This window comes from Cynocephalus volans, chromosome 4 (assembly GCF_027409185.1).
Source record: "Cynocephalus volans isolate mCynVol1 chromosome 4, mCynVol1.pri, whole genome shotgun sequence".
NCBI classification, from domain to species: Eukaryota; Metazoa; Chordata; class Mammalia; order Dermoptera; family Cynocephalidae; genus Cynocephalus; species Cynocephalus volans.
Window position 1 is genome coordinate 10,976,316 of NC_084463.1, and position 23,635 is coordinate 10,999,950.

At 40.6% G+C, this 23,635-nt stretch overlaps 1 protein-coding gene and 1 pseudogene across 1 annotated transcript; one reads left to right on the forward strand and one right to left on the reverse strand.

The window, feature by feature from the left end:
* The first annotated feature begins 4,570 nt into the window (after positions 1 to 4,570).
* NNMT (nicotinamide N-methyltransferase) lies at positions 4,571 to 21,579 on the forward strand. The gene is made up of 3 exons (XM_063094415.1): positions 4,571 to 4,859; positions 5,738 to 5,945; positions 20,432 to 21,579. Exons 1-3 carry the CDS (start codon positions 4,706 to 4,708, stop codon positions 20,859 to 20,861), a joined length of 792 nt encoding a protein of 263 aa, XP_062950485.1. The 5' UTR covers positions 4,571 to 4,705; the 3' UTR covers positions 20,862 to 21,579.
* LOC134374940 (dnaJ homolog subfamily C member 8-like) lies at positions 15,067 to 16,473 on the reverse strand (annotated as a pseudogene).
* Positions 21,580 to 23,635: the final 2,056 nt, after the last annotated feature.

The window sequence follows — 23,635 nt, forward strand, 5'->3', positions numbered from 1 at the left end:
TCTCTGTCTTATTTTCTTCTTTCTACTCATGTCTATTTTTCTGTTCTTTTCCTAACTTCCTGATTGTTAACTTTCAGTCTCTCTTCTTTACTAGCATACACATTTGTGAAATACAGTCCACTTCAAATTTGCAACCAACAAATTTTGATATGTTGTATTTTTATTACTAATCAGTTCAAAATATTTTGTAATTTCCATCCTGATTTCTTCAACCAACAGCTTATTTATTGGTGTGTTTTTTAAATTTCCAAACAAATAAGGGTGTCCTAGTTATCTTTTTATTTTGGATTTTTAGCTTAAATGCATCAGCCAAAGAATATACCTTACATACCCTGTATAATTTCAGTCCTTTGAAATATGTTGAGGCTTACTTTATGGGCTAGTGTACAGTAATTTACTAATGGCTTATGTATTCTTGAAACGAATGTGTAGGGTCTTAGTCCATTCAGGATGCTAAATAAAATATCATAAACTGGGTGGCTTGTAAACAACAGAAATTTATTTCCCACAGTTCTGGAGGTTGGAAAGTCCAAGGCAAGGGACCAGTATATTCAGTGTCTGGTGAGGGCTTATTTCCTTGTTTATAGACAGCACCTTCTCTCTGTGCCCTCACATGTAGAAGGGCAGAATGAGCTCCTGTGGGCCTTTTTTATATGGGCACTAATCCCATAAATGAGAGCCCCATCTGCATGATCTAATCACCTTCCAAAAGGCCCCTAATACCATCTTGTTGAGGGTTAAGATTTCAACAAATGATTTTTTTTTTTTTTGCCCCAATTGTTGACAGACTTTTTCTGGTTATAAAATTCTAAGTTGACAGTGAATTTGTTTTAGCCCATTGACAATGTTGTTCTCCTGTCTTCTGGTTTCCTGCAAAGTCAGCTCTCAGTGTAACTGTCACTTGTGAAGGTAATCTGTGTTTCTTCTCTGGATGTTTTTAACATCTTTATAGTCTTTGGTGTTGTAGTTTTACTAATAAAATTTTTAAGAATGGATTGCATTTCACATATCTTGCTTGAGATTCACTGGACTTCTAAATATATTCTTTTATCGAACTGTTACAAAGATTTAATGAGTTAATTTGTGTAAAGCATGTAGAACAGTACCTGCATAAAATAAGTGCTCAATAAATATTACCTATTATTGATTCTGTTTATTGATATCCATGCCAGTTATTAATTCATTGCTTTACAACTCCAGTCCAACCTTCTGAATTGTGATGTGAGAGGTGGGCTCTGAAAACCCAGTCTTTCTTTGACAGCTGCCTCTGTTAGATTCTGTCAATGGGGGATTCTGGAGGGACATGCAAGGATTTAGGAGGAGGAAGAGACTTGCTCCTTCCTGGGTTTGTTTCCTGAGGTCTGGCTGTGGGCCTGATGCTGTGAGCAGTCTCTAGCAATGACTGTCTTCACCGAGCAGTGGCTTAGTGCATGGCGATTCCCTGCAGCAGCATTTCCTGGGTTTCTCAGATGGCCAGCACTCCTGCAGCAGCTGTGCTTTCTCATCAGAGCTCTGTCAGTTCTGTGGGCCCTTCCTGTAAGTTTTCCCTGAATCCCTGTTTTGTCAGCCCCAGTGGCTTTCTGTGTTTGCCACTTCTGTTACACCAGGGGTCTACCTTTACCCTTCTAGTAGTTAACCAGTTTTTACTTAGTTAATAATTCTTTACATTATGTCAGAGAGCATATTTTCTATGATCTTAGTCTTTTAAAATGTATTAAGACTTGTTTTGTGGCCAATAAATAAATAAAATAATTCTTTGTATTAAATTTTATATTAAAAATTTCCAGCTCAAATTGCTGATGTGGTACTGTCTACTGATTAGATTTTAACTGATACAGTATTTTTCATTAGTTCTGGAAATTTTTCTTCCTTTATTGCTTCAAATGTTATTCTGATTTAGTCTATCTCTCTTCTCCATTAGGAATTCCAGTTTGACATATGTTAGACCTTTCCACTCCATATTCTCTCTCTTAGTTTTCTCTTTCATTTTTTCATTACTCTTTCTCCCTCTCCTACATTTTGGATAATTTCTGTTAGCTTATCTTCCAACTTACAAATCCTCTCTTCAATTATGTCTAACATTCTGTTAAACTTTTCTGCAGATTAGATATGTATATATAATTTATATCTATCTATCAGAATTTTTAGTGGTTTTCAGGAAGAGGGTATATCTTGGGAGGGGGTCAGACCTATTACTAGAAACTGGTATGTCAATACGTGGAACCTTTTTTCTAACAAATATATAAGCAAGGCTACTATTTATACTTTTGGTTTCTATAATATATTCTAGCAACAGATTTGATCTAGCACCTCTAAAATCTAGAGTATGGCATTTTGGGAGAGAGTTCCCTACAACTCTGATCTTTTGAACACTAAATATTGTAGCAGAACTTTCTCATGAGGTCATGACCTAAGATAATAAACCAAGTGCTTTACCAGAAAACCGTAGGGGGAGAGCAGCCACCAGTGAACCAGACTTCCAGACTAGATGGAAATGGCACACATTCCTTACTTCCTCCTTCCCTTCATCCTTCTTACCCTTCATTTCTTCCTTTATATGTGCATCCATATATCCATAATGATATCACACATTCATGTAAGGGTAGGTAGAGGGCCATTACAAGAAAGCAGATTCTCATCCGTAGTAAAATCTGATCCTGACTATAAATCTTGCGAACTTCTGGAAAGGGTGGGAAAAAATTTTTAATGGGATGAGGGGCAAAGGGTGCTGTATCAAGACCACATGGAAGCTATAGAACCACAATTTTTAAACTTCCCTGGTTAATTGGCCCATGAATGGGAATAGGTACATTTCCCAAGGTAAGGATTCAACAAAAGGGAAGCTATAATTTAAATGTCTCAGTACCTTGTGTTGAACAGTAGAACAGGTACTATTATCACCATTTTGTATACTGAAACTGAGGCTTAAGAGTCTCAAAAGTTAGTTTTTCTAACTGACTATTATACAAACTGTTGCTGGCAAACCAGGATAGGAACCTGTGTCTTTCGACCTTCTGGGTGCTCCCTGCTGTCGTTCTTTACCAGGGCAGCCAGCAGAGCAGGAAGTGGCTCTGTTCCAGCAGCAGCGTCTTAGGATCATGCCCAGAGGCACCTTGCTTAAAGTCTGTGAATTGATTCTGGAGACCCAACAGTTGTAGTAATCTGACACCATTTGCTTACCGCATCCAATTTCCCACAATGAGCAGTCTTTAATACCACACAGATTTTCTTTAGTCCTCCTCCCCCACCACACACACCAATTAGTGGGCAGGCTCAATGACTGAGCTAAGGTCAGGTGTGGAGGCCCATTCAGAACAGCCAGAATGGAACCGTTTTGCAGCATATGAGCAAAGGAAGAAGCCCGTTTCAGAGAATAGAGACCACTAGCCCTTCAAAAAGAGGCAAAAAGAAATAGAGTAAAAAAGAAAAAAAAAAAGAAAGAAGATTAATGATTTTTCGGTTTATAAGGCACAGTTTGAAACCCTGCAGTTTGTTTCCCATAATAATTATCTTTTTATTTGAGATTCTCTGAATGAGTTTCTGTGCCTTGTGACCAAATGGGCCCTTGCTAAGTCACCAACCATGGAATGCTCGGCACTCACTGCAATTGTTCCTGGTACAATATGACAATAGTCAATTAATTGACAAGGACTTTGAACACCTGGTAGGTGAACCAACCCATGATGTTGAGTAGGGAATATAAAGACTACAGAACCACAGTCCTTGATTTAAAGGAGCTGGTGATTTATTTTATCATCTACATAAACTTTAGCTTGGGAAGATAATTTGACAGAGACAAAACCAGGAGCAAATATATCACAATAAAATCAAGTGCTTGACTGGGTGGAATGAATTCTAAGGACAATATAAATTCAGAAATGGAAATTTAAGGAATTCTTAAAGGAAGTGAGGGAGGCTTAAAGTTCACTGTGAAAGAACTATCAGGATGTGGAGTGACTGAAGGGAGTGGCGAGGCTTGGGGAGACCGTGCTTGTCAGATCCTCAGCAAAGGGAGGGAGTGGGGGTGAAACTGCAGATGCGTAGGGCAGGGATGGGGGTTTGACAGGGAGGGTTGCAGGATTGCCGGCTGCCTAGACTTTGCAGAAAGCCTTGTTCAGGTTTTTAAAATTACTCTTTCCAGACTTCCTCTGAGATTTCTTCTTTGGCTAACATTCATTAGCCTGGAACGCGTTTCCTGTCCTTGTCTTTCCCCTCTTTTCTTTTCTTTCTTTCAGATTATTAAATTTAAACCATGCTTTGTGACTCTCTTTCCTGGGGGAATTGGTGCAAGAATGAGAGGAATGATGATGCGTTTGGAAGACGATCCACCTCTCTGAACTTGAGTTCTTCTCTGAGTTGCGTAACTTCCCTGATGAGCCCAGATGATGTCTCCTACTGCGACCCTTGTGGCTGTCCTTCACCCCTTGGCCGAGCATTGCATACAGCTCAGGGCCCTCCCTCTACCACTCCCACCTTCTCCTAGTCTCTCCTCCCCAGGAATTTCATCACTTCCTAGAACAGCCAGAACATTTGTGGTCTCAGTTAGTGTTTAACCAAACATCTATCTCTAAGGGGTGGGCTGAACTGATACAGAAGGAAGATTGATAGCTTGAGACTCAGGAAGGTAACTTCTGCAGGGTGCCTCCCTGGCTTCTGGAGGAGAGGGAAGGAGGACAGTGGGCCAGTGGCACAGAAGTGACACACGATGGAATCTGGCTTCACCTCTAAGGATGCTTATCTAAGCCATTTTAACCCTCGGGATTACCTAGAAAAATATTACAACTTTGGGACCAAAAACTCTGCAGAAAACCAGATTCTGAGGCATGTTCTGAACAATCTTTTTAAGATATTCTGCCTAGGTAAGTTTGTCTGTTGCCTGTGTGTCTTTTTCTAAATTTGAGTGATAGAGACAGAGTCTCAGGGCATGACTGGGTTTTGTGTCCAGTCATCATTATTTGACAGCCTCTGTGGCATCACCTGTTTATTTAACTAGGATAAAAACCGGTGTTGGCATAGCTACTTTACAGTATTACAAAGTGTTTGTACATCCATGATCTCATCTGGTCATGCAAAAGGGAAACCAGAGGGCCCAAGTGCCGTATTTGAGTCTACACTGATTTGCTAGGTGACTTGAGGGAGCCAATTAACCTCAATGGGCCACATAAGAAAGGAAGATTCTAACACTCTGTTTCTAACTTGAAGGAATGTTGTGAATATGCATGAGACAAAGACCTCCCAATATATGAAGAACTGGGAGGTTTTTGGAGAAAGACATTATGTAAAGTCAATTTAAAAAAAAAAAAATTAATTTTCAATGTATATCGACAAAATAAAATTTAAAATAAATAAATAAATAAATAAATAAATAAATAAAAATAAAAAAAATAAAAAAATAAAAAAAAAAATAAAAATTAATTTTCCCCAAAAGTATTCCTTAATAGTTTTACATTTTTTGTGTGTAGCAGTCTTTCTGAATCACTGGTTTGTACACCAGATGTAGATCTTCTTTTCTATCTCCTAGACTTTAAAACAGCCCAGCAACATACCTGTACCTTGGATTGGGGAATAGAAAATGAAAAGATGTTTTAAAAAAAAATTTTGAGGGGAAGAGTTGTGAATAGTGGTGGTATGTCTTTGGGGATCTCCAGCACAATCACAGTGAAGACAGTGTAAATTCAGCTTTGTCTACTGCCACATGGCTCCTGACTGCCCTTTTTCATTCCCCTGTCCCACCCAGATGGTGTGAAGGGAGACCTCCTGATTGACATCGGCTCTGGGCCCACCATCTACCAGCTCCTCTCTGCTTGTGAATCCTTCAAGGAGATCATCGCCACTGACTACACAGACCAGAACCTGCAGGAACTGGAAAAGTGGCTGAAGAAGGAGCCGGGGGCCTTTGACTGGTCCCCAGTGGTGACCTATGTGTGTGATCTTGAGGGGAACAGGTAGAGAAACTGGTCTGCTTCTTGGCTTGCTGGGGCTACCTGAGTGGAGTGATAGTTGGTTTTTCTGAAACAAGAATTATCTTTAGATTCCAAGTTGAAAAAACAAGGGAGACAGGAAGATAGAGACAAAAGAGAAATCCAAATGGAGAATGAAAGCTAAGGGGGGAGAGACAGAGACAGAGACAGAGACAGAAAGAGAGACAGAACTGAGATACAGGTGTGTGTGTGTGTGTATGTGTTTGTGGGCTTGTGTGTGTATGCATGTGTGTGCATGCACCAGAACAGGAAAAGACACAGGGAAAGAGTCAAAGAGATGGATACTGAGCTAAGAGGAATGGACACAAAATCTTTCCAGGCCTGTGGGGTGTGGAGGTAGTATATGGGTCAGGTACCATGGGACCTAGTTTTAGAACAACTTCAAGTAAGAGGCTAGCCCAACTCCTCACCAGCAGCTTCTGGGTATCAGGGCTTGCCCTCTCCCCTGACCCCAGTGCCATTCTGTTGCTAGTCATCCCAGCCCATAGGAATTGGCTGTGAGTGTGGCCAGTGCTGACACCACCAGATACAACAAAAAGCTGACTAGGTTTTTAAACCGATATAAGCAACATAAAGGAATTATTTGAAAAGAGTTTATTACCCACCATTCATAAAATTAGAGCTTTACATACTCACAACTCATGGTCAAAATCTTACACTACCACGTTGAAGTAAATTTATGCAAGTGAGTTTTGTTTAAATTATTGATTTCTACCCACACAGGAAATTGACAACAGCCTGCCAGTCAGAGGTGGCCAGGTCTGTGTTTCACTTTGTCTTTCTCCATCTTTTGCTGATTGTCCTGCAATGTCCTCTCTCCTGCCCAACTGACCAACCTCCTGGAGCATCATGACTTTGCTGCTGTTAATATTGCCGAGACCCTGCAGGCTCCTTTGCAAACTGCATGAAAAGACGAGTATTTCTCCTTCTGGGATCCTGCTGTCCCCGTCTGCTATTTCTTATATGCTTAGTCATACTTTCCTTTCTCTGTTTTTATGCTCTTGTGGTTTTGGGTTTTTTTTTTTTAAACCTTTTCCTGTCTTTCCCCTCCTCTACCCATGATTTAATTTTCACATGACTCTCTCCCTCCTCATGTCCCCAATCCACTTTTTGCTATATTTCCCCCATTTTGCTTATATGCTACACATGGTATGTATTGCACAACATCCCCTGTCTTTCCTTTTCTTGTCTTTTCATTCACAATGGGAAAGTACGTCTGTATTTAAATTAACATATCCCAGGAAAAGTCTCTAATTTCCTGGCAAGACAATCTCTCTCAAGAAACAAGTGCTAACACTTTTTGGCTCATGGTTAAAGGAAGTAGCATTCATTCATTCCACAAACCTATATGAAGCAACTATAATGTGCCACAGTACTAGCTACTGAGACAGAATGGTAGACAGGACAGGGCAGGGCCCTTCTCTCCCAGAACTCACATCAGGAAAGGCAGGCAAGGGACAGATTGTTTGGGGCCTTCTAGGCCAAGTCAAAGATCATGAACTTCAAGTGTAATGAGAAGGCACTAGAGGTATGGCCAGGAGAGTGTGATGAGACCCAATTTACATCTGTAATGTTCTCTCTGGCTGCTGTGTGGAGAATGGATTGGAGGGGCTTACAGCGGAACAAAAGACGGAGGAAGGAGACAATTTAAGTCCAGGTGAGAGGTGATGGTGGCTTGGACTATGGTGATGGAGAGAGGTAGATGGTTTTGAGACTAATGGTTGAGCTAGAATGGATAATAGCTGGTAATGATTGGTTATGTGGTGTGAGGAGAGAGAGATATCGAGGAAGACCCCCACGTTCCAGAACCTGAACAAGGAGAATTGAGGTAACATTCTTGAATCTCGGGGATCAATGTAAAATCATGAGGGTTTACTATATTCCTAAAGAATATGCCTGCTTCCGCTCTCTTTAGGAAGTGATGGTCAATTCATTTCTCTATAATTGCACTTATAATTGATTTCCATCTGCGTGCCCACTTTTGTTTATTCCTGAGAGTCAGTCTATCTTCTGAAATTAACTCTAATGTCAGCTTCTACTTGAATTTCTTTTTTTCTAATGTTAGCATTTATTTAACCCAATATATCCAAAATATTATTGTTTCAACATGTAATCAATATAAAAAGTATTACTAAGTTTTTCATACTAAATCTTCAAAATCTGGTGTGTATTTTACCCTTATAGAACATTGCAATTCAAATTAATCATATTTCAAATGCTTCGTAGTCATATGTGGCTAGTGGCTACCATACTGGATAGCACAGCCCTAGAGAAATAAGGCTCTGTTTTTTTAACTTTTACTATAGTGATTGACGACAGTGATTGCTTTGGTAAAGTGGGGAGTCCCCATACCTCCTGCCCTTCCTGATGTAAATCAGAGATTTTATGTGGTGAGTTTGCATAAAATGTTGGAACCTGAATTAGAATCTAAAGCTTGTCTTTTCTCACACTTTATGGTGTTCAAAATAGTGTTTCTTTTTTTAAAAATTGTGATAAAATACATATAACATAAGATTTGCCACTTTTATAACTTTAAAACATACAATTGCATGGAATTAATATATATATATATATTTAAATTTTATTTTGTCGATATACATTGCATGGAATTAATATTAATTTTATTCACAATGCTATGTGACCATCACCTGTATCTATTTCTAAAACTTTTTCATCATCCTAAACACAAAGTCTGTACCCCTTATGTAATCTCTTTCCATTATTCCTTCCCCCCAGTTTCTGGTAACCTGTAATCTACTTCTGTCCTGGAATTCTTTTTCTTTTTCTATTTATTTTTTCTCAATTGACCCATGAGGATTGTATATATTTATGGGGTACAGTGTGACATTCAGGTACATTTATCCAGTGTTGCAATGATCATATCAGGGTAATTAGCATACCCATCACCTCAAACACTTGTCACATGCTCTATTTACAATAGCCAAGCTATGGAACCATTTTCAATGTCCGTCACTGGATTATTGGATAAAAAATACAATGGAATACTACTCGTCCATAAAAAAGAATAAAATTCTGTTATTTGAAGCAACATGGATGAGCTTGGAGAAAATAAGTGAAATAAGCCAGGCACAGAAGGAGAAATACTACATGTTCTCTCTCATATGTGGAAGCTAAAAAGTTGATCTCATAGAAGTAGAGAGTAGAATAGTGGTCACTGGAGATGGACAAGGGGTAGGGGAAAGGGGGCATACAGAAAGGGTGGTCAGTGGATACAAAGTTGCAGCTCGGCAGGAGGAAGAAGATCTGGTGCTCTGTAGCACTGTAGGGAGACTACAGTCAACAACAAATTATTGTACAACTTCAAGTAGCTAGTAGAGAGGATTTTGAAAGGTCCCAATATTCAAATTTCTTTAACCTCGGATTGTCTATTAATGGTCTGCTGAATTCTGGCAATTTTCTTCCTCTCAAGGTTATTAGGAGTATTCTAAACTTTATATTCATTTTCTTACATACTGTTGATACACTGCTTTCTTGGTAGTAAATGTGGATGTCAAATGTAAGTTCTCAGGGTGACTCATTGGTGGTACAAATGTTTATAAAACAGCAGTATGTATAAACTAGGGGTTTTAATTTTTTTCCCAATTAACATTTTGCTATCATCCAGAGTTGCTTAACTCTGATATTTTATTACTTTCATATGACATAGTAAGTTCTAAAATCAGGTAGTATAATGCTCCTACATTGTTCATTTTCAAGATTGTTCTGGAAATTCTAGTGCCACTATATTTTGATATAAATTTTAGAATATGCTTGTCAGTTTCTTCAAAAAAAAGCCTGGTGAGACTTTGATTGGAATTTCTTTGGATTTACTGATAAATTTAGGAGAATAGTCTGTAAACATGGTTTATCTCTCCATTTATTTAGGACCTGTTTAATTTCTCTCAGCAATGTTTTGTAGTTAAATTTTTCCTAAGTGTTTCATGTTTTTTAATGCTATTGCTAATTGTATTTTTTAAATTTCATTTTTATTTTATTTTATTAATTTCACTTTTGTTTCGTTTGCTAGTATATAGAAATACAATTGATTTTTTGTATATTTCCCTTGTGTCCTGTGGCCTTGCTGACTTCACTAATTAATTTTAGCAATCTTTTTGTAGATTCTATAGGGTTTTCTCTTTTTTGGAGGGGGGCCACGAAACAAGTCTCAATACATTTAAAAAGACTAAAATCATAGATAATATGTTTTCTGACCACAATAACAGAAGGAAATTTAGAAAATTCACTAGTTTGTGGAAATTGAACAACACAGTCCTAAATAAACAATGGGTAAAAAGAAAAATCACAGGGAAATTAGAGAGTACTTTGAGATAAAAATCAAAGCACAACATATCAAAATTTATAGCATGCAGGACTCATGCAGTACTTAGAGGAAAATTTATACTTGTAAGCACCTATATTAAAAATAAGAAAAATATCAAATCGGTGATGTAAACTTCTACCTTAAGAAAATAGAAGAAGAGCAAACTAAACCAAAATATAAGTAGGAAATAACAAAGATTACGACAGAAATATATGAAATAGGGAATTAAAAAAACAGTAGAGAAAATCAACAAAACCAAAAGTTGATTCTTTAAAAAGATCAACAAAATTTGCAAACCTTTATCTAGACGACCACGAAGAAAAGAGAGAAGACTGAAATTATTAAAATCCAAAGTAAAGTAGGGGCATTATTACACTGTCATTATGGTGTCATTTGTGGTGGCAAGGTTTAGTTTCTTTCTCTTGCTCATTTGCATTTTTGTTCTACCAGTGGGTTTTGTTCTTTCTTGTGTATTCATAGCAGTGATTATCATTCTTCAGATTCCAGGTGCAGGACTTCCTGAGGACTTCTTGTAGGGCTGGTCATGGGGTGGTGAACTCCTGAAATTTTTGTTTGTCTGGAAAATATACTATTTCCCCCTCATTTCTGAAGGATAGCCTTGCTGGGTATAGTATTCTTGGCAGGAAGTTTTTGTCTTTTAGTATTTTGAATATATCATCCCATTTTCTTCTGGCCTGTAGAGTTTCTGTTGAGAAGTCTGCTGTTAGTCTGCTAGGGGCTCCCTTATAGGTGACTTGATGCCTTTCTCTTACTTCTTTCAAGATTCTTTCTTTGTCTTTGAGCTTTGCCAGTTTGATTATAATGTGTCTTGGAAAGGATCTTTCTGGGTTGAACCTGTTTGGGGATCTTTGAGCCTCCTGGATCTGAAGGTCCGTGTCTCTCCCTATACCTGGGAAGTTTTCCATTATTATTTCATTGAATAGGTTTTCCATGACTTTTCCTTTCTCCTTCCCTTCTGGAAGGCCCAGGATTCAAATCTATGTGTGCTTATGGTTGCCTGCTAGCTCTCTTTTTTCATTTTTTAAAATTCTTTTTCCTTTTTTTTTTCTGTCTGCCTGGGTTAGTTTGAAAAGATTATCTTTAAGATCAGAAATTCTCTGTTCTGCTTGCTCTAATCTGCTGCTTAAGCTCTCAGTTGTGTTTTTTATTTTGTTGAGTGAATCAGTTTCATGAACAAAAAGTTCCATGCTACAATCTATTTTAAGGTATTAATCTCTTTGTACATTTATTCCTTCATATCCTGGATTTTTTCCCCTCATTTCATTATGTTGACTAACTGAGTAGTCTCATATTTCAGTGAGTTTCCTTAAGATTGTTGCATGAAATTCCTTTTCAGTCATTTCAAGGATTTCCTTGCTCTATAGGATCTGGTATTTGAGAATTACTGAATTACTGTATTCTTTTGGTGGTATCATATTTTCTCACATTTTCATATTTCTAGTATCTCTGTGTTGATATCTGGTCATCTGGTAGAGCAGTTGCTTCTTCTATTACTCTGAAGTGGATTTTGAGGAGAGAGATGTCCTCTTCTTTTTCTGGTCTCTGCTGGTGACTCTCCTTGTATCAATGCAGTTAAGTGTCTGTTGGGCCACCTGCACAGTGGCTGCAGCTACTGCTGTGGCATTGAACTGCTTTTGTGGCAGCCGTGACTGTGGCAGTGGCTGTGGTGGTTCACTCACATGGTAGTGGTGTTTTTGGCATGCTCCTTGCCTGCTTCCAGGTGGGGGGTACTGCCCTTGGCTCCTGCCAAGGACCCCAGGTGTGCTTTGCTTCTTGCCTGCTCCAGCCAGAGGGGGCTGCCCTTGGCTTCTGCCCAGAAAATTATTTAATATTGCTTAAATATTTCTTCATTTTTTCCTGGCATTTAGTAAGAAGTTGAGAGAGGCTATTTTCATATGCCATTTTAACCTGTAAACCCCTTACTTAGAATTTTATGCTGGCTATAGCCTTCAAAGTGAAGATACATTTTTCAAAATACAAGTAATTTTATACTTCTCTTTGCTATTGACTATGTGATTCATAGAATAAAAGTATCATTAATTGGAAAACACCTAGAGCTATGAGGATTTGGACAATATCCAAAATTATTAAACAAATAAGGAATTTCCCAGGATTTGTACAATTCCAGGAACAGTTTGGAGTAAAAATTTCTCAGTGATTGTTAGACAACATACTTTTCCAAAATCCAAATTATATGTCAAGAAGCCTTTGTAACTTTGTTCTCAATTTCCCTAACCATCACAGGCCTTTCCATCTCATTCCAAAATGAACTTTTAAAATTTAGCAGTTCACTAAAAGCATTACTTACCTCATTCCAGAATCATCAGCTAGAACAATTAATTGGCTCTTGAGACACTGTCCCTTCCCAATCATTCCATTAGAAGGAGAAACTGTAGTTTTGGCAGTAAAGCCCTGTACTGTCATTCTCATCCTTGTGCTAGATCCTGTGGCAAGTATTTTGAGGATGATCATAATCCCATTCAACTCATGTCTTTCTTGCATGTTCAAGTACCTCTGTCAACCTGCAACCTATTTTCCCCAAGATTATTTCTTCTTTATCTGAAGCCATTTCTTGTGCTGACAGCTGCCGAAGACAATATGAGCTGTCTCCTATTCCTCTGCCTTTGGAGTGTGACTCATACATTTAAGTAGTACTTATTTTTACAACTGTATGAAAAGTTGTAAGACATTGGTACCAAATTCTTGCTTCACACTATTCATTTATTAAGGCAGAAGATGAAACACTGTAACTACTCAATCTTATACCATGAACAGAGGAAAATGAGCTTTCCCTTAAGAAATCCTAGAAACACCATTAATTAACCTCTGGCCCCTGGAACTTGGAACACATTGCTTAGACTTGTGGTCCCCAGAATAGCAGTGTTGACATTGTGTGGGAGCTTATTAGAATGCGGACTCTCAGGCTCTACTGGCCACCTACAGAATCAGAATCTGCACTTTAATGAGATCTCCCAGGGGTTGTATGCACATTACAGTTGGAGAAGCACTGGTGTCTAGAGTGGAGCTTTCCACCAGGTGTGCCAGGGCACACAGGTGGGTGGGAATGAGTTACAGGTGTGCCATCCAAGATGCTCTCCTTGGCCTTTAGGGAAGCCAGGTGGGGACTGGAAAAGGTGGAGACCCTCCTGGTTGCCTCTGTAGAGAGCAGCTCCTCCATTTAACCTCAGCATACCTGCCAGTAGAAAGCTTGAGTACCTAGAGAGGGGGCAGTTCTCTGAAGTAAATGCTCTCTATCCAAGATTTCCTTGTCTATTTAAGAAGATACTTGTAATACCAAGGTCAAGGGTTCAGATCCCCTTATGGGTCAGCTGCCCAAAAAAAAAAAAAAATGCTATGCCAAACTTGTTCCACAAACCAGTGAACCACCTCTATTCCACAGCATCTCTGGATTTGGTATTGTTGATATTCTTTCTCAAAATCAGAATCTGTTGTTGGGGGCAGTATAAACATTTACTATACATAAAGAATATTACCACTAACAAGTGCTGGCAGGCTTGGACAGTGGTACTGGATAGAGGATGGCTAGCTCTTTGGGAAGTGAAAAGGTTTGGGCTCAGAGCCTCATGTCATGCTCACTGGTCAGTCAGATGAGAGAGCACATGCCAGCCACCACTGGGTTCGGGGCATTGAGTGATTGCTCTGTGTGCCCATACTGCCTTCCCTGTCCAATCTGGGGCTTTAAAGGATGGTACACCCAAAAAGCAAGCAACTGAAGGAAAGGGGCTTCCTAAGGTGGCCCAGACTAGTCTCTGAAGTCACAGCAGCATCATTTTAAGCAATATGTTTGATCGGATGATTTCCACAAACTATACTTTTAAATTTATTTTTGAATTGAAACATAATTGATTATAAATATTTGTGGGTACAGAGTTGACTATCAGTATTTGTGTACAGTATGTGATGCTCAAATCAATATTAGTAGCATGTTCATCATTACAAATCATAATTATTCTTTGAGTCTCTTACCCAGTTACTCCCTAGGCCCACTCCCCCTTCCCCTTTCCCACCTCTAGTAGCTATAGGTCTGTTCTCTCTTTCTGAAAGTTCAACATTTTATTGTGGCCTTCCTTCCTTCCTTCCTTCCTTCCTTCCTTCCTTCCTTCCTTCCTTCCTTCCTTCCTTCCTTCCTTCCTTCCTTCCTTCCTTCCTTCCTTCCTTTCTTCCTTCCTTTTTTCCTTCCTTCCTCCCTTCTATTCTTTTGTTCTTTCTTAGCTCCCACTTATGAGTGAGGACATGTGGTATTTCTCTTTCCACACCAGGCTTATTTCACTTAACGTAACTTTCTCCAAGCTCATCCATGTTGCTGTGAATGGCAGAATTTCATCCTTTTTTATGGCTGAGTCATATTCCATTGTGTATACATATCACATTTTCCTTACCCTGTCATCCGTCGATCCACAAACTATACACCACATTTCTAACCATCACAATTCAGTCAAGTACAAAACACTGAGTTCCAGGCTGTAGGAAGTGAAGGCAGCATGAGTGGTGGCACCTTCTTGTCCTGGTTGTTCTATGAGTAGGGGGTAGGGATGGTCTTTTTTTTAGACCGAGCCCCTCATTTCAATACAGAAAAGAATTACTCTGTTCTATATTAAATTGTATTGAAAACAAAATGGACTAAAAAGCAAGCACCACTCTATGTTGGGGGGGAGTGGGAGGAAAGAATAAGTCCTTCAAAGCAGGAAGGTGGCTGGCGGAAGGTTCTGGGACCCCCGGTGGTCACTCATGCTGCTCCATTTTTGCTTTCAGGGGTCTCAGGAGGGTCAGATTTGTCTTCTCTTCCTTCCCCTTCATATTTGCTTGGAAGGTTCACTAGCTGTCCACATGACCTTCTCGACTCTCCTCAAAGTTTTTCTGCCACTCCCTTTCTTGTTTGGCTCTTCCGTGACCTTCAGTCTCTTCTGTCCTTTGTCGTTTCCTCTCATGCATCTCTTTGGCGTCTCCTTTCAATTTCCAGCTCAGCAAAGAGCTTCCTGGTCTGTTTATATACTGCTTGTGTGAGCAGCTCAGAATCATCCTTTTCTACATTTGTGGGCTTTCCTTCCTTCTTTGTTTTTTTTTTTTGCTCTTTCACAGTGTTCCATGTTTTCTTTTCCTGCCTGAGTTACATCCAGTGCCCTCTTCTGTTGTTCCTGATCCAGTAGCGATCTGTAAGCTCTGTCCACACTTTTGTGCCCAGTCAGCATCATCTTGATTTTTGTCAGGATGCACCAATATGGATAAATGCTGAAACCCCTTTTTTATTTCTTCATCTGTCACTTCAGGATCTATCTGAAGAACCTCAAATGGGTTCAAATTGAAGTAAGAGAAACAGGGATGGGCCGATCTTTCAATCTGACGTTTGGACATTAGAACCAAATCTCTCTTCTCTATGTGATCCACCTACCCGGAGGAGGTCCCCGGTGCTGCCTCGGCTGCCCAGAGCCCTGCTGCCTCCCACAGCTGCTATTTCCCCTGCCCAAATCAGAATCTCGATGGCCACGATGATTGTGATGCCTAGGAAAAGTTTCTGCCTTTTATAAGGATGCCTCTGTCTTAAATAGGTGATCTCACTGCATTTATCCTTCTGGGAAAGTCAACAAGTCAGGCTGAAAAGCCTTCCACTAGCCTTTTCCTTCAAATTGTAAACATTTCTACTCATATGTTTCAAAGCTCTCAGACTCAGTGTGTCCAGAGTAGAGTTATGATCTGCTCCAGATCTGCCCCATGTCCGGTATTCTTAGCTCTTTGAATAGCACCATCATATCATTAATTGGACAAGACAGCCTGGAAGTCAACCCTGTTGTCCCCTTTTCTGTCATGTCCCATGTCTAATCTAGCACCAAGTTCTGCACATTTTGTTTCCTGAATTCCTCTTGAGCCACTATCTTTCTTCCAATATCTTCTGTCACCCAGGTCCAAGCTGCCATCCTCTCCTCCTAAGTGGCCTCCCACCTCCACTCCTGTTCCTCCCCTCCGTTCGTCTCTGCTCTGCAGCCCAAGTGATCACCTCAAAATGTAAATCCAATCAGGTCACTCCCTTCCTTAGCACAACTTAATGACTCCCCATGGCTTTTAGGATAAAAAGCAAAATTCCTGCCACCCCGCTTGTCTCACCATCCAGCCACACTGGCATTCTCTCTCCATATTCCTTCCCACCACGCTTGCTATTTCCTCTTGCTGGCATAGCCTCTTCTCCCTACTCTCTTTGGCGTCATTAACACCTGCATATTCACCCTCTGTATCTCTCTTATCTGACTCCTCTTACAGGAGTTTTCCCTGATACTGTAGATCAAGTCAAGCTCCCAACATTCGTCCATTAGTGCCGTGTTCTTTTCCTTCTGTGTATTTCTCAGTTTTAATTGCCATTTTTGTGCATGATTATTGCATTAATTTTCTCCCCCCTCCAGACCATAATCTCCATAGGACAGTATCTCTTTCTCATTTGTTCATCCTGTGTCTCTAGTGCCCAGCACACTTCCTGTCACACAACAGAAGTCAAGACATATCTGTAAAGTAAATAAATGCGTGCACTTTGCTTTCCAGACCCTTCTAGAATGTCTTTCACCTGATTCAGGTGTGGTCTGTACCAAAGGCTTACTGGTGATTATTCCCTGCTCTTACAATTCTTACACTGACATCCAACCTTATTAAGCCTTTATTTCCTTGACATGTTTTGATGATTTTCTCTCTCAGGAGAGCCTGTAGGAACCTCTGGGGATGGGGCTCCGTGGAGGCAAATATAATGGAAAAAAGCTTGTCCAGGAGATTCTCATCCACCACCTGCCTTTTGAGACAGTGCAGGAAGAACTTCCTCTAAATCGCAGGGTAGTTAGCTGGGCTATGGGAAGACATTTTCACAAAGTGCTCTTCCCAGGAGGCCTCCTCTTTACCTTTCCATTCCTCCCTCCCTCCCCACCTCCCTCAGGGGTTTATAGATAGCATATTTACAGAGCAGATAGCTGCCTTTTTTGCATATTGATTCATTTGAAAGAGTAGATCTATAGAACTAGAAAAATCGCCACACCGCTGTTAGCTTTCTGTAAAACAGCCTAACACTTTTCTGGTGTATGATGATTTCCTACCCCTTGAGCTAAATGTGAGGCTGCCTGGTAATTGCCTGGTCTCCAGGCAGTCCATTTCCCTGCAGGTGGACTTGCAGGTCCCAAGGAACCCTGAGGTGTAATCTTTACACAGCTGCCTTGGCAACTGAGTTCACCAATGTTTGCTGTATGTCCAAGGACAAGCAGGTATCTCTGACAGCGTGTGTTTCTTACAAATTTCCCTCTCAAATTGGCACATTCTCTGTGAGCTTTCAAGACTTTCACAGTATGTCACAGTTTGGGAACAATTTCCATCATCATCTGACTGGCAAGTACTAGTTCTGTGGTAACTTGTGTCTTTAAAATAGCTTAATAAACAAGAGGGCACAGAGGTCCTTTCTGCTCCTGACGTAATCACTTAAATACACATTCCCATAATGTTCCAGTAAGAAGATCATCTTTAAACACATCCAAAAGAACACTATGTTGACATTTCTTTAACTTTCTGATGCACTTAAATTATCTGTCTACGCAGATAGGTTGTTTACAATTTTCTGTCCTAGATTAATTTGCCTATGCAAATCTATGTTTCTCACAGACTTCCATGGTGTTGGATTATTATTTTTTATTCTTAAAATGTTCTACTAAAATCATCCATGTTCTGTCTGTCGAGGCTGGTGGCAACTTTGTCACCAGTTTCCCTGCTTGTAGGATGACTAACTGTCCCAGTTTGCCCAGGACTACAAGGAGTACCCAGAATATAGGAATTTTAGTGCTAAAACCAGAAAAGTCTAAGACAAATCAAGACAATGTGTTCACCTTACTTCCATTTCTATCCTTGATAACAGAGCAGGTAGACCCAATCAAGGGTGACTTTTATTCTCTGTGTAGATACCAGGTTAGTGTTTGGTAGAAATTCCCCTAAACCAACGTCTTGCTAAGCTTCTTTCTCCCTCTTTTTTAACCTAACAGCTTTTTGAGATGTAACTCACATGCCACACAATCAATGCACACATTTGAAGTGTGCAGTTTTATAGTTTTAGTACATCACAGAGTTGAGCAACCCTTACCACAATCAATTTTAGAACATTTTTATAACTCCCCCCCAAAACCCCCGTACCCATTAGCAGTCACTCTCATTTCCCTCAAGTCCCTCAGCCCCTGGCAACCACTGGTCTGCTTTCAGTTGCTATAGCTTTGCTCTTTCTGGACATTTCATGTAAATGAAATCATACAATATGTGGCCTTTTGAGTCCAGCTTCATTCATTTAACATAATGTCTTCCAGGTTCATTTATGTTGTAGCATGTATCAGAACTTCATTTTTTGGTTATTGCCAAATAATATTCCAATGTATGTGTATACCACATTTTATTTACCTGTTCACAAGCTGATCGACATTTGAATTGTTTCCACCCTTTGGCTATTTATGAACATCGATTTACAAGTTTTTGTGAGGACATATGTTTTCATTTCTCTTGGGCATATACCTGGGAGTAGAATTCCTGGGCCTTGTGGTAACTCTATGTTCAACCTTTTGAAGAAATGCCAGACAGTTTTCCAAAGTTGCCGGACTATTTTACATTCTCACCCATAGTGTATATAGGTTCCAGTTTCTGTGCATTCTTGCCAGCACTTGCCACTCTCTCTCTTGTGTTATAGCCATCCTAGTGGATGTAAAGTGGTATCTCATGGTTTTGATTTGCATTTCTCTGATGGCCAACAATGTGAGCATCTTTGCATATGCTTATTGCTAAGCTTCTTAAATGGAAAATTATAGCAAGCATGAAGGGTGCTTGCAAATAACTGATTATATGCACTAGGCTTGAGTTTTTAACTGAATTTTTAAATTGGATGCCCACAACTGATTTCCACTATCTCAGATTATTCTACCTGGAGGTAAATCTGCAAGTTTTATTTAAGACATTGACTTTTCCTCATGACCAGAAATGGTCCCAGTGTAAGTCTCTCTCTCACCTGCTCTGATGTTGGGCCATCCTCTGCATCCTTCAAGCCTTGTGGCCCAAGTGGCCGTCTTCTCCTGGAGTCAGTATCAGATGAGGGACAATGTGTTCCCTGAGTGCAAGACCGGGTCTGCTCCCAGTGCTTTGCTGATTAGCTTCTTTATCGGGTTGGGTACCCAGTGATCACTCCTGCTATCCGGACACCTGACACGCTCAATGTTTCTTCCCTTTCTCTCACCTCTCTGATGTTCTGCTACTTCTTTCTCCTTTGTCTGTCCCCTCGCTCCAGTTTCTCTTGGGTACTCTATGTGTTTATTTAATTTTGATCATTTTTTAGTTTGTTCCTTCATTCCTCTCCTAACGAATTCTGAAAGGATCCAAGGAACTTTATTCTATCTCCTGCCTTTGTCTTCTCTTCTGTCATTAATTGACTTTCTCACAACAAATGCCATTGATTTGGCAGGAAAGGACAGAACTCCTGGCAAGGCTACCAAGAAAACAATCTTTGGCAGAAAACATACTCTCTGTGTTCAACACTGTTTTGGAGCCTGAGAATGGGAACCAGCAGTTTTCTTCTCTCCAGAGGACCCCCGGCTGCAGCTGTGGGGTAGTGATCAACAGTTTCTAAGACTCTCTGTGGATGGCTCCACCCCCTCACTGATCAGCAACTACTACAAAGAAACTGTTTCAGCATATTAATCTCATTATTATTTGCTATATATGGGTCAAATAGCTTCTGTCTTGCAGTTTGGCAGAGGGGACAAGGATAGTAATGATAAATAATAATAAATGAGCCAGGCACTATATTAAGCAATGGAGAAAGAATAATTTTATGGAGGGAAGTCTATGGTAGAAGGAGGCAGCTAGGTATTGTTATAATTTCTATGTTATTATAAAGACATTCAACCCAACTCAGGGTAATGTGGTCACATTCAGGAACCAAAATTATCCCTCATTTCTTCTTTCTCTGCTTTCCCATTAGAGAAGGTCCTAAAGAGGCACCTTTGGGACAACACTGCCATTTTCAGCCCTGACCAAAGAGATCTAGGGCCTTCACGACTGCGGTAGCAAGTGCTGTCTGTTGGCTTGTGTTTTTCAGAGTCAAGGGGCCAGAGAAGGAGGAGAAGTTGAGGCGGGCGGTCAAGCAGGTGCTGAAGTGTGATGTCACCCAGAGCCGGCCACTGGGGACCGTCCCGCTGCTCTCGGCCGACTGCCTGCTGAGCACGCTGTGCCTGAACGCCGCCTGCCCAGACCTCTCTGCCTTCCGCACGGCCCTCGAGAACCTCAGCAGCCTCCTCAAGCCAGGGGGCTTCCTGGTGATCGTGGATGCGCTGAAGAGCAGCTACTACATGATCGGCGAGCGGAGGTTCTCCAGCCTCTCCCTGGGCCCGGAGGCAGTAAAGGCTGCGGTGACAGAGGCTGGCTACACAATTGAACGGTTTGAGGTGATTCCTCAAGCTTATTCGTCCACCATGGCCGACAATGAAGGACTTTTCTCGCTGGTGGGGCGGAAGCTGAGCAGATCTTAATTAATCTCAATTAAAGCAGGTCCTTTGACATTCTAACTGCCATGGTCATTGTGCTGAGGAGAGGCTAAGTGACTGGAGCCCCATGGCACATCTAGGACACGGTTGGCACAGCTGGTCCATCTAAGAACAATTCATTGTCCACCTACTCTGGCCTCCACCTGTGTGTGTGCTTATGCTTTGGGACCCAAAGATGAGTAACTGGTATGTCCAGTCTTCACTGCCTGTGTTTACAAAAGATCTCACTTTCCCTGAACATCCAGGTCCGGTGGCTCAAGCCCAGATCTGCCTATGGAGGAGGAGTATGTCTGCAGTTATTCACCATTACTTTCCTAGGGGACCAGCTGCCTCCTCCTGTCTTGGGAACAGGCTTCTCCTGTTTTGTAACTCTTGCCTTCTCCCTGGAGAGGCTCCCACACCCCAGCCTCCACTGATCAGGCTGCCCTGGGCACAGCCCTTCACTGCTGGACTCTCCTGGTGCCACGACTACTCTGGCCTCAGGGGTCAGAGAACAGCTATCCAGCATTTCTGTTCATCCCAGCATTCCAATTTTCTTTTTTTAAGCTACAAAGAGCATAGCTCTTCTTGGGCAAGTTACATAACCTTGCTTGGGTTTCTTCTTGGGCAAGTTACATAACCGTGCTGTGCCTCAGTTTCCTCATCTGTCAAATGAGATTAAGATAGAACTTTTTGTTAAGAGAATTAAAATGAATTGCTACACATAAAGGATATAGAATGATAAGCATTCAATAAATGCTAGCTATAATCATTATTATAATCATCATCTTTGATATTAGTTGCCAAAGCACCTGAGAAAAGACGTCTTGATCTTTAAGAAGAAGAGAGGATTCCCGTTGGGGGCTGCAGGCATCCAGGCTCTTTACTGGCATTGCCTTTCAGAAGGGTTGTGATAAAACTCAGTTTGGACACCACATGCCACCAGTTCCTTTCCGATTTAAGAAATATTCAGCAAATATTTATTTAATACCCTTGATGTATTTTTCCTGCACCAGGCACAGAGAATGCAAATGAAACCCCTGTGTCAGCTGGCTCAAGAGCCCTCATCTTTGCAGTTGCAGTAAGAGCCCAATTGCTTCCAGGTGCTTCCAAAGGCAGTAGTGCACCTGCAGCAACAGTCCCACCTAGAATGCACCTGCTCAGCCCCTCCGGCTCAGGCTGTGCTTCTGCTAGTCCACATGCTCCACCTGAGAATGCTGGGGAGGGACAGCTGGACTGTTTTGAGAAATATACTGCCCATGCCCAGGGTTCTGCCTTGGATGCCTCATAGCCACGCTGTTTTCCTCCCAGAGAGGTAGGGAACACGTTCCATTTATACTAGAGGCTGGCAAACTTTTTCTGCCAAGGGCCACACAGTAAGTACTTTAGGCTTTGTGGGCCATACAGTCTTCATTGCAACTTTTCAACTTTACAGTTGTAGCAGAAGCAGCCATAGACAATATACTACAAACAAAAACATGTGTCTGTGTTCCAATAAAACTTTATTTACAAAAACAGGTGGACAGGTGGATTTGGCCCAACAGTTGTAGTTTGTAGACCCCTGATCTAGATCCTGAAGCAACCTTGTTTGTACCCAAGATTTTATAGACAGTCCCTGACTTACATTCCACTTAAGAATTTTCAACTTAAAATGGTGCAAAAACTATTTGCATTCAGTAGAAACTACTTCAACTTTTGAATTTTGATCTTTTATTTCTATTCTTTCTATTTTTATTATTATACAATTTTAATTATTATTATTATAAAATAGGCTTTGTGTGAGGTGACTTTGCCCAGCTAATATAGGCTAATGTAAGAGTTCTGAGCATGTTTAATATGTTCAGTAGATTAGGTATATTAAATGCATTTTAAATTCATGATACTAGGGCCGGCCCGTGGCTCACTCGGTAGAGTGCGGTGCTGATAACACCAAGGCCACGGGTTCGGATCCTATATAGGGATGGCCGGTTTGCTCACTGGCTGAGCATGGTGCTGACAACACCAAGCCAAGGGTTGAGATCCCCTTACCGGTCATCTTTAAAAAAAAAAAAATAAATAAATAAAATAAAATAAAATAAGTTCATGATACTTTCAACTTACGATGGGTGTATTGGGGACACAATCTCATGGTAAGGTGAGGAACGTCTGTGTAAAGTTTGTCATGAACAGTCTGGTTGGTTTCTTTTTTTTTTAAATCACAGCTTTATTAAGATATAATTCACATATCATATAATTCACCCTTTTAAGTTCAGTAGTCTTTAGTATATTCACAAAGTTGTGCAACCATCATCACTGTCTAATTCCAGAACATTTTTATCACCCCCGACCCCAAAAGAAACCACATATCTGTAGCAACTAGTACCTATTCTGGAAATTTCATATAAATGGGCACATACCATATATGGTTTTTTGTATCTGGCTTCTTTCACTGAGCATAATGTTTTCAAGGTCCATCCATGTTGCTGCGTGAGTCAGTACTTAATTCCTTTTTTAAAGTCTGGTTGGTTTCTAATACTTGGTGCTACTTACAGGAGCTCGACCTGGCCCAAGGGACTGAACAGGGATAGGCAGAACATTACATCCTCTGTGTTCCACCCGTCCTCTATTACTCTCTTTCCTGCTGTATCCCCCAACCCCACACTCCTTCTTCCTCCCCCAGTTCTAAGGCCCTCAATAGATACAAACAGAAAATCAGAAAACCCCTTGGTGAGGGACAGCAGATGAAGTGTCAACTACACCAATATTTTTCAAACTGCAAGTTGCCATTCATTAGTGTGTCA